The sequence below is a fragment of the Eucyclogobius newberryi genome, unplaced genomic scaffold (assembly GCF_026437365.1).
Source record: "Eucyclogobius newberryi isolate DKJ021-1_F unplaced genomic scaffold, fEucNew1.0.hap1 SCAF_9, whole genome shotgun sequence".
NCBI classification, from domain to species: Eukaryota; Metazoa; Chordata; class Actinopteri; order Gobiiformes; family Gobiidae; genus Eucyclogobius; species Eucyclogobius newberryi.
Window position 1 is genome coordinate 6,443,876 of NW_027316532.1, and position 13,530 is coordinate 6,457,405.

The 13,530-nt window shown below is 41.6% G+C and overlaps 1 protein-coding gene across 1 annotated transcript in view; it reads left to right on the top strand.

Annotated features, from left to right (window-relative positions):
• b4galt6 (UDP-Gal:betaGlcNAc beta 1,4- galactosyltransferase, polypeptide 6) overlaps window positions 1–13,530 on the top strand; it is a 30,973-nt gene that overhangs the window by 8,366 nt on the left and 9,077 nt on the right. Inside the window, exons 2-7 of the mRNA XM_072438251.1 lie at window positions 5,311–5,427; window positions 5,522–5,635; window positions 6,615–6,739; window positions 7,781–7,897; window positions 8,825–9,012; window positions 10,729–10,851. Of these exons, the coding sequence (XP_072294352.1) occupies window positions 5,311–5,427; window positions 5,522–5,635; window positions 6,615–6,739; window positions 7,781–7,897; window positions 8,825–9,012; window positions 10,729–10,851 (784 nt within the window). The remainder of the gene's footprint in view (window positions 1–5,310; window positions 5,428–5,521; window positions 5,636–6,614; window positions 6,740–7,780; window positions 7,898–8,824; window positions 9,013–10,728; window positions 10,852–13,530) is intronic.

Genomic DNA, 13,530 nt, shown 5'->3' on the forward strand with positions numbered 1-13,530 from the left:
GTTATGGTTTCACGGTTTTCCGAACTCTCCACCGATACATGCCCACGGCCTGTACCTGCGTTCTGCTATATCATTGTATTAAATGGTAACAGCATTGTGTGCCATGCTATTTTGACACAAAAGCTGCTCGCTATTGTGAAGTGCAGCTCTCCTTAGGGGACTTTTAGATCAATATTGCACTTTAAAATGTCCAAAATATATGCTAGGGATTTAGGGCCCGACCAATATGGTGATATACCAATATTAAAAAGGTTGGATGTGCCAATATATTAAGTAATGAACTTAAAATAGTTTATAGGCAGTGGATTATAAACTGTGTCAGGCTCTATTAGTTTAACCATATAGCAGACAAAGGTAAATAGTTCTTTAAAATGGAACATCTTTCACAAAGCACGTTTCTCAACCTCTGGCTCCGCCCAGACCCCAATGCTGCCCTGTGATTGGTCAACTCTCCACACCACTGGCGGTTCAGGCCCTATCATAAACAAAGGAGCTTGACGAATCATCTCGTTAAGCTCAAGAGTTTAGGATTTTGGAGTAATTCATCTTGCTGGCAAGGTTACTGCCCAATAATACAAATTACATAGGCCAAAAAAAAAAAAAAAAAAAAGAGTGTGTTTCCGGTAACCGACCGACCTGAATTTCAAAATGAAAAAAACAGACCTTAAACATTTTATTGCATATTTACTAGCCATACGTTTTGAGAATATCAAATTGTGAGAGCGAATCCAAAAGCTGCAGGAAAAAATAATCTGTGGGGATGGTAAAATATGAAAATCGCCGCACTTTTGATAGGTTTCGTTTTACCTACGGGCGCATCCATGTTTGAGGGAAAAACCTGCGCAGATGCTCATATTTGGTCAGCGTGCAGACTGGCTGCCATGGCTGTGGCGACCGGCACGCCCGGGGTTGCAGCGGCGAAGATATTTTGCGTGACGATCAAAGTGCTCACATCACGTGGTGACAATAAGAAAAATAGCACAGACCACGTCGCGGGGCCACCACAACAGAGCGGACCACGGCGCGGGGCCACCACAACAGAGCGGACCACGGCGCGGGGCCACCACAACAGAGCGGACCACGTCGCGGGGCCACCACAACAGAGCGGACCACGGCGCGGGGCCACCACAACAGAGCGGACCACGGCGCGGGGCCACCACAACAGAGCGGACCACGGCGCGGGGCCACCACAACAGAGCGGACCACGGCGCGGGGCCACCACAACAGAGCGGACCACGGCGCGGGGCCACCACAACAGAGCGGACCACGGCGCGGGGCCACCACAACAGAGCGGACCACGGCGCGGGGCCACCACAACAGAGCGGACCACGGCGCGGGGCCACCACAACAGAGCGGACCACGGCGCGGGGCCACCACAACAGAGCGGACCACGGCGCGGGGCCACCACAACAGAGCGGACCACGGCGCGGGGCCACCACAACAGAGCGGACCACGGCGCGGGGCCACCACAACAGAGCGGACCACGGCGCGGGGCCACCACAACAGAGCGGACCACGGCGCGGGGCCACCACAACAGAGCGGACCACGGCGCGGAGGCACCGCTGCTCTGTTGTTGTCTGCTAATGGCTCTTTTCCTGTGGTTGGACTAGTATAGATGTAGAGAACAATTGTTCTCTATTCAATATTATTCAATATCTGCATACCAATAAAACCACTTCAATGCGAAGCGCTCACTTCTGAGAAAAGAAAACTGTCTGCAAAACCTATGCGAAGATTTAAAAAAATAATAATAAAAATCCATCCTACCTACCTGAAATATTTTTTCAATGTTACCGGAAACACACTATTTATTTTATTTGGCCATAATGCTGCTTTCAACTCTCTCTTACACAATAAAACATGAAATCGAAATGGAACATAAGGATGCCATGTGAAATGGTGAGATATGTGTAGGCTAATCTAGCGCAGGTTGCCACAGTCAAGTGGATTTCTTGTGAATGTCAGTCACAGTGTGTCCAGAGCCCACACAGAGAAGGCCACTTGTTTCCTAAATGTCATGTCCAGCACCGCTCCATGTGTCTCTTCAGTGTGAAGCGTCCTGCTGCTGCCTGAGGGTGTAGTGTGCAGAGGCCACAGAGCCCACAGGGACCATAGGGGCCACAGAGGCGACAGGCTCCACATGCTTCTGTCAGTGACTCTCTAACCTGGGAGTCCTGGACATGAGCCGCCGCTGTCTGTCCGTCTGTGCAGCCTCTGAACTAACAATGTTTTTTTTTTTTAATCTTTTATATTGATACAGAAATAGGGCAGAGCGTTGTGTCATTTAAAGATGGGCAATGTATCTAAAATTAGATGATATTGTGAATGCCGTTTTTTGTTTTACCACATTTCTGTTTGACATAATATTGTCTGAATATTGTTATTGGGATGCTTAAAAATATATATGAATATTCATTTTTGTCAATTTTGCCCACTCCTTATTTTATATTGCACAAAACCTTAATGGACTGTAATATAAGTCCATAGGTGCAGAATTCTCACTTTATACCCTTTGAAAAATGTCCCTTTAAGTTTGTTTTTTAATCAGCAGCTTTCTTTCCAACCTTTTTGGTCAGTTTTTATTCTTGGTTAAATAAAGGTTGATAAATATAATCGATAAGTTTTGATGTTAACCAATTGATTCAAAGGATTTTGGCCTGGAAGATTTATGTGATAGGACAGTGCTGTGAAATGGGTGTGAGAGCAGGGTGGACATTCAGCAAATTGTCAAAGACAAATCCACGATGCTGAGAGAGCCTGGAATATGTGGTGCTTCTCAAAGAACTCGACTACAGCAGTACAAGCTTCTGTTTTACTAATAAAAAAGACATATCAAAATGTGTCGGTGTGTCCCACTTTTAGACCAGCTCAGAAAAATATCCCAACCTCACCACTATAGAGTTACCAAATTTATTTTTTTAAATAAAAAACAAACTATATTACAATCCAACAACAAAACAAAAACATAGAAATTATTACCCATTTTATGACTTCAATTTCAGGCTTCTGGAACATTCTGGCAGCAGGGAAAAAAGCCATCTCTAAGAAACACAAACCCAACCAACAATTAAGGACCTGACCGACATTATAATTGACATTTGAAAAAATATGATAATAATCTTTTTATTCTTACTGTGCACGGTGGCAAAGGCGGTTAGCGCTCTTGCCTCCCAAGAATCATCATGGGTTCGATTCCCTGACCAGACCAACATCACATGATCTCTCTGGGTGCAGTCTGCATGTTCTCCCCGTGTTACCGTGGGTTCTCTCTGGGTTCTCCGGCTCCTCCCACCGTACAAAGACATGCATGTCGCATGTGTTAGGCAACATTTGTGACTCTAAATTGGCCCTAGTGAATAAATGTGAGAGTAAATAATTGGCTGTAATGTCTATGTCTCTGTGTTGAGCCACTGTCCAGGGTGTACCCCGCCTAAGGCCCGAAGTCACTGGGATAGGCTCCAGTCACCCGCGACCCCGACAGGGAACAAGCGGTAGAAAATGGATGGATGGATAACCTTTTACTAGTTGTCATCAGCATCAACATCAGAAAATGCCTCTTCCACTCTCTTGCTTCTTTTTGTAATGCCAACAATGAATGAGAAACAACGTCAACTGCTAATGGCATTAGAGCAAAGAAATGTCCCTGGTTTACCATGTTTAGTGTTGAATCATCAAAAATCATCCAAACTTGTAAATAGTACTGGTTGGTCTAGTAATGATAATACGTTGATTTGTGATTAAATGTTTTTGTCGACTGCTGCTCTTTCTCAAACATTTAAGTAATTTAACTAGTCAATTGTGCTGAGCCGACTAATTTATTGTTTGGCATTACAAAATATCTATATGCACAATGGAGGAAAGGAGAAGGAATAGAGTGACTTAGCTGGTGTTTTGAGAGAAATGTGAGTTCTATTTCATCCCTACTGAGCGCCAGAGGCGGTGCATAAAGCTCTGGATGATCATCCTTGCACATACACAGGTCGAGAATGAACAAAGTCACCTTTGACCCCCCGGTGGCTCACGCGAGTCTATATAATCACCTGACACCGGCAGCTCTGTCCCTTTTCACCTTCTCGCACACAGGTTGTATGTGTGGTTGTTGTTCGGCTAATTATTGCTGTTTTGAACAATTTGGGTTTGATGTGCCGCTTGTAGCCTGTTAGCCCTGCGTTACGCACGCATTTTCCTACGCACCTGCTATAGAACTGGATGTGCGAGCACAGTATTCATATGGATGTCACCAATAATACAATCCTGCGGTTTTACTGTGTTCAATAGAGCTAACAGTAAAACTAGTAGTTGTTGGCCTTCTCAATAGCTAAATGTGATTTTGTTTTTGAAAGCCATCAGTGTCTGGTCTTTTTTGCACTAATCTGCTCTTATGAGGACAACTGGCAGTAAACCCGTACATTATAATGTTTAAACTAAGAACTAGTGTTTCTGATAAATAAACAAAACAGATTTTGGTCAGTCTCCACATTGCAAGAGGCAACAGCTTCAGCCCCGAGTTCTCGAGTTCTTTTCCCAACTTGTGCGAGCGTTCATGTGCATTTTTCAACTCAGAAAATCATTTCCTTAGGACCACATGAACACAGCATAAGTTCCCTCTTAAAAGCAGTATACTGCCTCCAGGTGTACACATCACTTAAATCAAAAATATATAGTGTCATTTTTTTGTGAAATGATTTTTTCTGCCACTTTTAAAACCTCTTGATAAATTACTGAATATTTATTTTTTAATAGGACATGATTTCTTGCTTTTTTGCATAATTTCCCAGTGACATTTACAATCCTATGTCTGTTTACCTTTTATTTTCATCTGTCAGTCATCTGGAGATGTTTTTAATTTCTAATCTTTGTAACCCAGGCTCTGTCAATCATCACTTAAGAGCCTTTACAGCAGTGAGTGGGCTGCCAGGATTATGCTTACTGTGACTTTGGTGGACAAAATAGTATTTTTGTGCAATGACTTGGCTCATAAAATGATCATAAATTATCACTTCTTGTATTTGGTGTGATGGAAAAACTGAAACAAGCAGCTGTGAACTCCAGAAACGTAGCTTTTATTTCAGCTTTTCTGTCAGGATGAGACAATTTTACCTCGGGAATTTTGTCCAACCATCTTTTTGTTTGTTTTTATTAATTATACCAAAATTTGAATTGAAAACAATGATGTTGTCCTTTTGTCATGTTTCCTTTTTTTAATCTAGAAAATGTCTCAGCATTTTAACACACATACTGCATGTTTTTTGACCCTAGTTGAACATTTTACTCCGTGTTGATTGCTTTGCTCTGTTTTTTTTCTCGCAGCGAACACATACTACTTCATGGTGCAGGCTCGGGGCATCATGTTGAGGGATAACGTGAGGACCATAGGACTGATGATCCGATTATACACCAACAAGAACAGCACGCTTAACGGCACTGGTGAGAAATGCATATAATATAATGTACGCAATATGTTAAGCGATAAGTGCCTTAAATTAAAGTGACTGAGAGGTAAATATGAATGTGTTTCCAGATTACCCGGACGGTACAAACTCCAGTGAATTCCTGGTCCAGCCAACGACATACCTCCCAGAGAACTTCACCTACTCCCAACACCTGCCCTGTCCGGAGCGATTACCTTCTATGAGTGAGTACGCCGTCCGGAAGTGTGTCACAAACTATCCGATTACGAGTAGCCATTATTTTACATGGAATTTTTTCATACAACTGCTTTGTAATAGAAACGGATACATTAACGTCCTGTTCAAAATGTCAGAACAGATGAGCCCCGCCTCTTCATAGTGACACTTAACCATAGCAAGAAACGTTTTTTAATTTGCTTGGGTTTATTGTTGATAACTGGGTATTCGGCATTACTATCTTATAAAAAAGTGATTTTGGCTCATACTTTGTGTAATAAATGCAAGTTAGTATAGGGAGGTGGGCGGGGATAGGGGGTAAGTGAAAACATTCTCTGAGCATTTAAGCCTCTGTTGCAGGACAATACACTAGTATTTGAACATGTATAAATTGATCCTAATGCAAAACAGAGTAAGATAATGATAAGAGAACACTGTTATTACATGGCTAAAAGCTCATGAAGGTTAATTTAACATAATGTCTTCTTTAAATCCAGTACACATAAAAATGAGTGACTCTTGTTCAAGTTTAACAGGACATGTTAAGAATCCTTTCTAATACGTTGATGCTCCTAGGCGTGTTTGGAATTAGAACTCTTAACAAAATCTTGCTTTTCAGGCATAATCTTAATTGAAATCCTTCTCAAAAATGTTTAATTGTATTACCTTTTCCCCGAAATTGTGCAGCCCTGGAAAATAGTTACTGTATCCCACTGTTTTATCAAAGTTAAGGAATAACACGTTTTGTAAAATAAGTTTAATGTTACACACTTTAAACTCCACAGAAGAGGATAATTTACGGTGGTGGTCAGGATTCAGATCGGGTTCATTAGTCCCAAAAATTATCCAGAACTTTCGTCAGAGCTTTGGTCATTATTTTCACATTTAGTTTTTGTCAGCAAAAAGAACGGTCTGAAAACAAACTGTATTAGTGGTCAGAATGGGCCTGGGTTACCATGGTGACGGTGCTCCTCCTGTTCTCCACAGAGGGACTTATGGACGTGAACATGACTGAAATCCCCATCGAGGAGACTGAACTCAAGTTCTCAAAGTTTTTCGATATAGAGTTTGGAGGTCACTGGAAACCAAAGGACTGCAAGCCTCGCTGGAAGGTGTGTGAGCGTCACTGTGTTCGGTTGTCATGGAAACTTATACTCTCTCCGCTTTCTCTTTTGCTCTCTTTCTTTCTCTCTTTCTTTCTCTCTAGACTTACTTAGAACTAGACTTACTAGAACTTCAAAGTAGTTATTGTAATTGTACTTTGTAGTTCCAGTAGTTCCATGTGCCATGATCATTCCATAACACCAAAGCAATGGAAGGAGTACTTTTATGGACTACGACAGAGTCTAAGGAATAAAGTCTGGCGGTAATGCAACACTCGGATGCCAACTGCCATACAACAACAACAACAACTCAGTTTTGTCGTTTTTTCAGGGTTAAGGTTTAAGGTTTCCCTATTAAGGGGATGCATACGCTAGTTCTGGACAGTTGCCATATCATTGCATGATTGCAAGTAGTGCCATGATCATCGAGAAATCCAGAAAATACTAAAAGTAATAGCAGGAATCACACGAAAAATATCTACAAAAAATGCCTTGAATGCGGAAAATCGGACAAGAAATGCCACCCATGAAATAATAAAGATCTTCTAACTAATAGTGACTGCGTAATGTATTACAGTCACTCAATAACAAACATTTAAACGTGATACAGACCAAATATTAATGTTCCAAGCTTTTTAAAAGCCGTGACGGCTCATCAAAGCTACCGTACATCAAATGCAAAATTTCATGTTGTCTGTGGTTTCAAAATGCGGCCCTCTAGGGGGGAAATTGGATACCCCTGAGTTCGACTTTTATGGTAAAATGGACACGGTAAAGTGTGTTTCTTACTGTGATATTTAAACAGGTATTGGTTGAAGATAATGCACTAGTATGGCATTTCTTAACCAATTTGAGAATAATCTTGAGGTTTATCAGAACTAGTGTATGACACGGTGGTAAAATAAAAAATACTATTAATTTGTGTTGTGTATTGTCTTGAGTCGTTCTGTAATATTGTCTTGTCGAAATCGGTACTGTATCAAGCTCATTCCTTTAGCATGAAAATCGAGTTTGAATGCACATCGATTTTGTTCCTTGTCTTATTTCTAGGTGGCGATCCTAATTCCTTTCAGAAACCGTCACGAACATCTGCCAATCCTCTTCCAACACCTCATCCCCATGCTGCAGAGACAGAGGCTGCAGTTTGCCTTCTACGTCATTGAACAGGTGAGCAAGTTCCATCACGTGAACCGACTTTTCAAACGCACTGACAAACTTCAATGCTGTCAGCCAACTTAAGCCGTCTTTAGTTGAAATCGGACTGAGTTTGGTGGAATAGTCCCTGTGTGTGTGTGTGTGTGTGTGTGTGTATATGTATCCTAGTTTTACATTGGTCAAGTTGCAGTATGCAAAGAAAATTTGAAAAACAAATGTTGAAATTTACATGTGCTGATGGTAAAGAATCAGAGAAAAGCAGAGACATAATATGACAAGAAGGCTACAGTACCGTATTTTCCGGGGTGCAACTTATACTCCAGAGCGACTTATATGTGACTTTATTCGTTATTTTCACACTGACAACCGCAAGAGGGCGCTCTAGGCCCTAAGCGATGCAGAAGAAGAATCGGCACTTCCTTTACCTCCTGTGTTTGCAGAGTTGTTTAGAAGTGACACAGAGCTAAAGGTGTTACATTAGCATACGTACACCTATCCACCATGTTCTTTAATCTGTTATTATTTTAAATTTCATTTCAAGGTTAAATGTCAGTTCTTGGTCTTGGATTTTATCAAATAAATTTCCCCCAAAAATGCGACTTATTCTCCGAAAAATACGGTATATGCAAAGACAGTTCACATGCAGGATAGATAAAAGTCTAAGAAAGAGGAATAAAAAAAATCTAATTGCGGATGAAATAAAATATGTTTATGTAATCAATAAGTGACATTCCAGCGAAGATGTTTTAAAAAAGGTGTTTTCAAGCATTTTTTGTCAAATCATAACCAGGAAGCATAATTATAAACGTCACCAAAATCAGACAAATTGAACAAACTGGGGAATAATGGGTGACGTTTTTAGTCAAATCTTAAATCACATGTTCATTAGTTGGCTTTACTTAACTTCACTGCTCAATTCCAATGGTTCATTGTGTTCAGAACGGGACCCAGCCGTTTAACCGAGCCATGCTGTTTAACGTGGGCTTCCTGGAGGCCATGAAGGACCTCGACTGGGACTGCCTCATCTTCCACGATGTCGACCACATCCCCGAGAACGACCGCAACTACTACGGCTGCGGGCAGATGCCTCGCCACTTCGCCGCTAAGCTCGACAAGTACATGTATATGTGAGTACAAACACAAACTACTCCTGAATAAATGTGACACGTGTTATGCAAAATGTACTTTTTTGAGCGCTCAACCTCGTTATAGCATTGTTATAACATTAGAAATCTGGAGGTCTCCTGTACTGTTTTTATGTCTATAAATCCGTCTGATTAATTTCTAGCCTTTCCGCCGTCAAAACACATTAATTACGACTGTGTGCTCACATTAGCATGTCGGGGCAAGCTAGTTTTTGTTTGTTTTCCCGTGGTAATTCCCGGTAGATGGAGATCCTGAGGGAACGCCTGACTGGTAGAACGTTGTGTGGTTTTCAGTACATTATTTTAAGTTTTAAAAGGAGAGATGCCAAAGCACAGGTACAAGAGCATGTTTAAAGGCTAATGACAAAACAGATTACCGGTATGCTAACATGTGTCCTTTTAAATATTAAGGTGGTTACATTATCCAATCTCGGCTCGCACCGATTGTTCCGGAAGTTGACAAGTACCTAAATCAATTCTCCAATCTGAAAACATACGTTATTTAAAAAAAAAAAAAAGAAGAAGAAGAAGAAAACCCACAGATGCAAGCCACAGAAGTTGACTACGTTTAGGCTAATGCTACGGCTAACACTCGAACTTTTTAAGGTCGTTTTATATCGCATTAATTGTAGACAATGTTCTCGATTTATTGTAGTAAAACAAAAAACATCGTTATTCCTGTGATATTTTCATTTAGAAGCGCCAACACAGAGTTGTTTTGTTCTACATAAGGCTGCCCCAAATAAATTGTCTGTTTGCTGTAACCCGACCCAACATTTTTTAAGTGGGTCGGTTGGTAGGCAAATTCTTATTTTTTTACTTTGAAGGCAAAAAAAAGATCCAAATTTTGCCATTTTCTGACACTGAGTGACCGCCAGGGGTCAGGCTTCAACAGTCAATGACGGAAAATGTCTATATCAACCTTGATCAGGAGACTGAATCTCACGATTTTAAGATATTTCAATCGACCTTTTGTACGTCGTTAGGCGAGCGGGGGGAACATGCGGGGGACACAGGCGCCGCCATGTTTGTTGTGATGACACTGCTGGGCGTGTTTCAATCCCAAAATGCATTGCTTAAGTCGACTTTAAATCAAGTTACACCGTGATAGCGCGTGACATGTACTATGGACACTTGAGTGGCGCCGACAGAGGCAAACCAACTTGTAAAAGATAATATAACATCCGTCTTGCACGTTATGTGTTGATACAGAAGCATGTGGAGGACCGAATATGAAGTCACGCATGCGTTGAGCAGTGCGTCATTAGTCCTTTGGGATGAAAGATAGGTTTACCAGCGTGATACAAATATTCGACAGGGCGATATAGGAAAGACCAGTCGCTGAAATAAAAGATTTTGACGTTTTTTCAACAAAATTTTTTCAATCGGCTAGTTTCGTACCGGGTCGGTCGGGTTACGGCAAACAGACATATTATTTTGCTCAGCCTAATTAGCTGTGTACTTTGGGTCTTTGCGTCTTTTTACAGCTTTACTTTTGATTTTATTCACACCTGAGTATTTAACTGGTATCGGCAGTCACCCGAGTCCAAGTATCAGTATCAGATTGAACATATCATCTCGACCCTGCTAAAACTTTTCCAAATGAGTAGTAGTAGTAGTGTGCTCGCTACTCTACACTCAAACTTTTCCTTTGCGTTCCGTCGAAATCCATTTAAACGAAAGTGTTGCTATTTCCAGTCTTCCATACACCGAGTTCTTCGGCGGTGTGAGCGGCCTGACGGTGGAGCAGTTCAAGAAGATTAATGGTTTCCCCAACGCGTTCTGGGGCTGGGGAGGCGAGGACGACGACTTGTGGAACAGGTCAGTCTAATGTGTGATGCGGAGCCATTACCAGACGCTGCTTTGTCTTCCCAAATTAGGTTTGTCAAATCCCCGCCGTGAAACAGATGCTCGCCGTCTGCATCGCTATTTTAAACTTGTTTGGCTGTTGCGTTTTCTTTTCTTTTTTCTGCGCTAATGGAGATTCACTTGAGAACATGTGGTTTTACCCTAGACGACTCTCACTCAAAGTGCACTGCCTCTGTTAATGGTACTTTTGGTAAATAAAGCTGAGATGTCAGTTTTAAAAGGGGGCACTATGCAAGTTTGCTGAACCGGATGCGTCGATATAACTTAAAACCAGTGTTAAAAAAATAGGTTTTGATTGTGTACTGCAGTGTTTCCTCATCATTAGTTTACTTTGACTGATTCCTGCGTGTTTGAGTAATCCTCTTAGTCTTCATTTTTCAAATAATCACGACGCTGTGTGACACATTTACAGTTTTAAAATGTCATGTAGCCACTTTTCCGAAACATGTAAATGGCAATCTGCTGCTTGTTACAGTGAAATGTCAGTTCTGTAGTTTGGAACAGGAAGTCAATGAAGCTTTTTCTGGTAATAAGCTGCTTTAGATCCTTATTGTGGTTTACATTGAAAATGTAACATGGTGATCTATTTAAAGTGCAGTTCTAAGTAGCTACAAGGGTGTGAAAAAGTGTTTGCCCCCTTCTTTTTGTTTGTCACATTTAGACATTTCAGATCATCAAATATATTTAGATATTAGTCAAAGACGTCACAAGGAAGTACAAAATGCTGGTTTAAATGAAGGTGTTTATTATTAAGGCAACACAAAATACAAACCATCATGGCCCTGTGTGAAAAGGTGTTAAGACTTTGTGTCACGTGTCTCTCAAATGCAGAAGACTTTGTGTCACGTGTCTCTCACATGAAGAAGACTTTGTGTCACGTGTCTCTCAAATGCAGAAGACTTTGTGTCACGTGTCTCTCACATGAAGAAGACTTTGTGTCACGTGTCTCTCACATGAAGAAGACTTTGTGTCACGTGTCTCTCAAATGTGGAAGACTTTGTGTCACGTGTCTCTCAAATGCAGAAGACTTTGTGTCACGTGTCTCTCAGATGCAGAAGACTTTGTGTCACGTGTCTCTCACATGAAGAAGACTTTGTGTCACGTGTCTCTCAAATGCAGAAGACTTTGCGTCACGTGTCTCTCACATGAAGAAGACTTTGTGTCACGTGTCTCTCAAATGCGGAAGACTTTGTGTCACGTGTCTCTCAAATGCAGAAGACTTTGTGTCACGTGTCTCTCAGATGCAGAAGACTTTGTGTCACGTGTCTCTCACATGAAGAAGACTTTGTGTCACGTGTCTCTCAAATGCAGAAGACTTTGTGTCACATGTCTCTCAGATGCAGACGACTTTGTGTCACGTGTCTCTCAAATGCGGAAGACTTTGTGTCACGTGTCTCTCAAATGCGGAAGACTTTGTGTCACGTGTCTCTCAAATGCAGAAGACTTTGTGTCACATGTCTCTCACATGAAGAAGACTTTGTGTCACGTGTCTCTCAGATGCAGAAGACTTTGTGTCACGTGTCTCTCACATGAAGAAGACTTTGTGTCACGTGTCTCTCACATGAAGAAGACTTTGTGTCACGTGTCTCTCAAATGTGGAAGACTTTGTGTCACGTGTCTCTCAAATGCAGAAGACTTTGTGTCACGTGTCTCTCACATGAAGAAGACTTTGTGTCACATGTCTCTCACATGAAGAAGACTTTGTGTCACGTGTCTCTCAAATGCAGAAGACTTTGTGTCACATGTCTCTCAGATGCAGAAGACTTTGTGTCACGTGTCTCTCAAATGCGGAAGACTTTGTGTCACGTGTCTCTCACATGAAGAAGACTTTGTGTCACGTGTCTCTCAAATGCAGAAGACTTTGTGTCACGTGTCTCTCAAATGCAGAAGACTTTGTGTCACGTGTCTCTCAAATGCAGAAGACTTTGTGTCACGTGTCTCTCACATGCAGAAGACTTTGTGTCACGTGTCTCTCAAATGCAGAAGACTTTGTGTCACGAGTCTCTCAAATGCAGAAGACTTTGTGTCACATGTCTCTCAGATGCAGAAGACTTTGTGTCACGTGTCTCTCAAATGCGGAAGACTTTGTGTCACGTGTCTCTCACATGAAGAAGACTTTGTGTCACGTGTCTCTCAAATGCAGAAGACTTTGTGTCACGTGTCTCTCAAATGCAGAAGACTTTGTGTCACGTGTCTCTCAAATGCAGAAGACTTTGTGTCACGTGTCTCTCAAATGCAGAAGACTTTGTGTCACGTGTCTCTCAGATGCAGAAGACTTTGTGTCACGTGTCTCTCAAATGCAGAAGACTTTGTGTCACGTGTCTCTCACATGCAGAAGACTTTGTGTCACATGTCTCTCAAATGCAGAAGACTTTGTGTCACGAGTCTCTCAAATGCAGAAGACTTTGTGTCACATGTCTCTCAAATGCAGAAGACTTTGTGTCACATGTCTCTCAAATGCAGAAGACTTTGTGTCACGAGTCTCTCAAATGCAGAAGACTTTGTGTCACATGTCTCTCAAATACTTTTGGAACATTCAGAACTAAATATATAACTTAATTTACCTCAGATTTACAGAGTTTAGTTTGTCGCTTGTTGACTCAGAAGAAGTCGGCAACGTTTCTCAGTCTG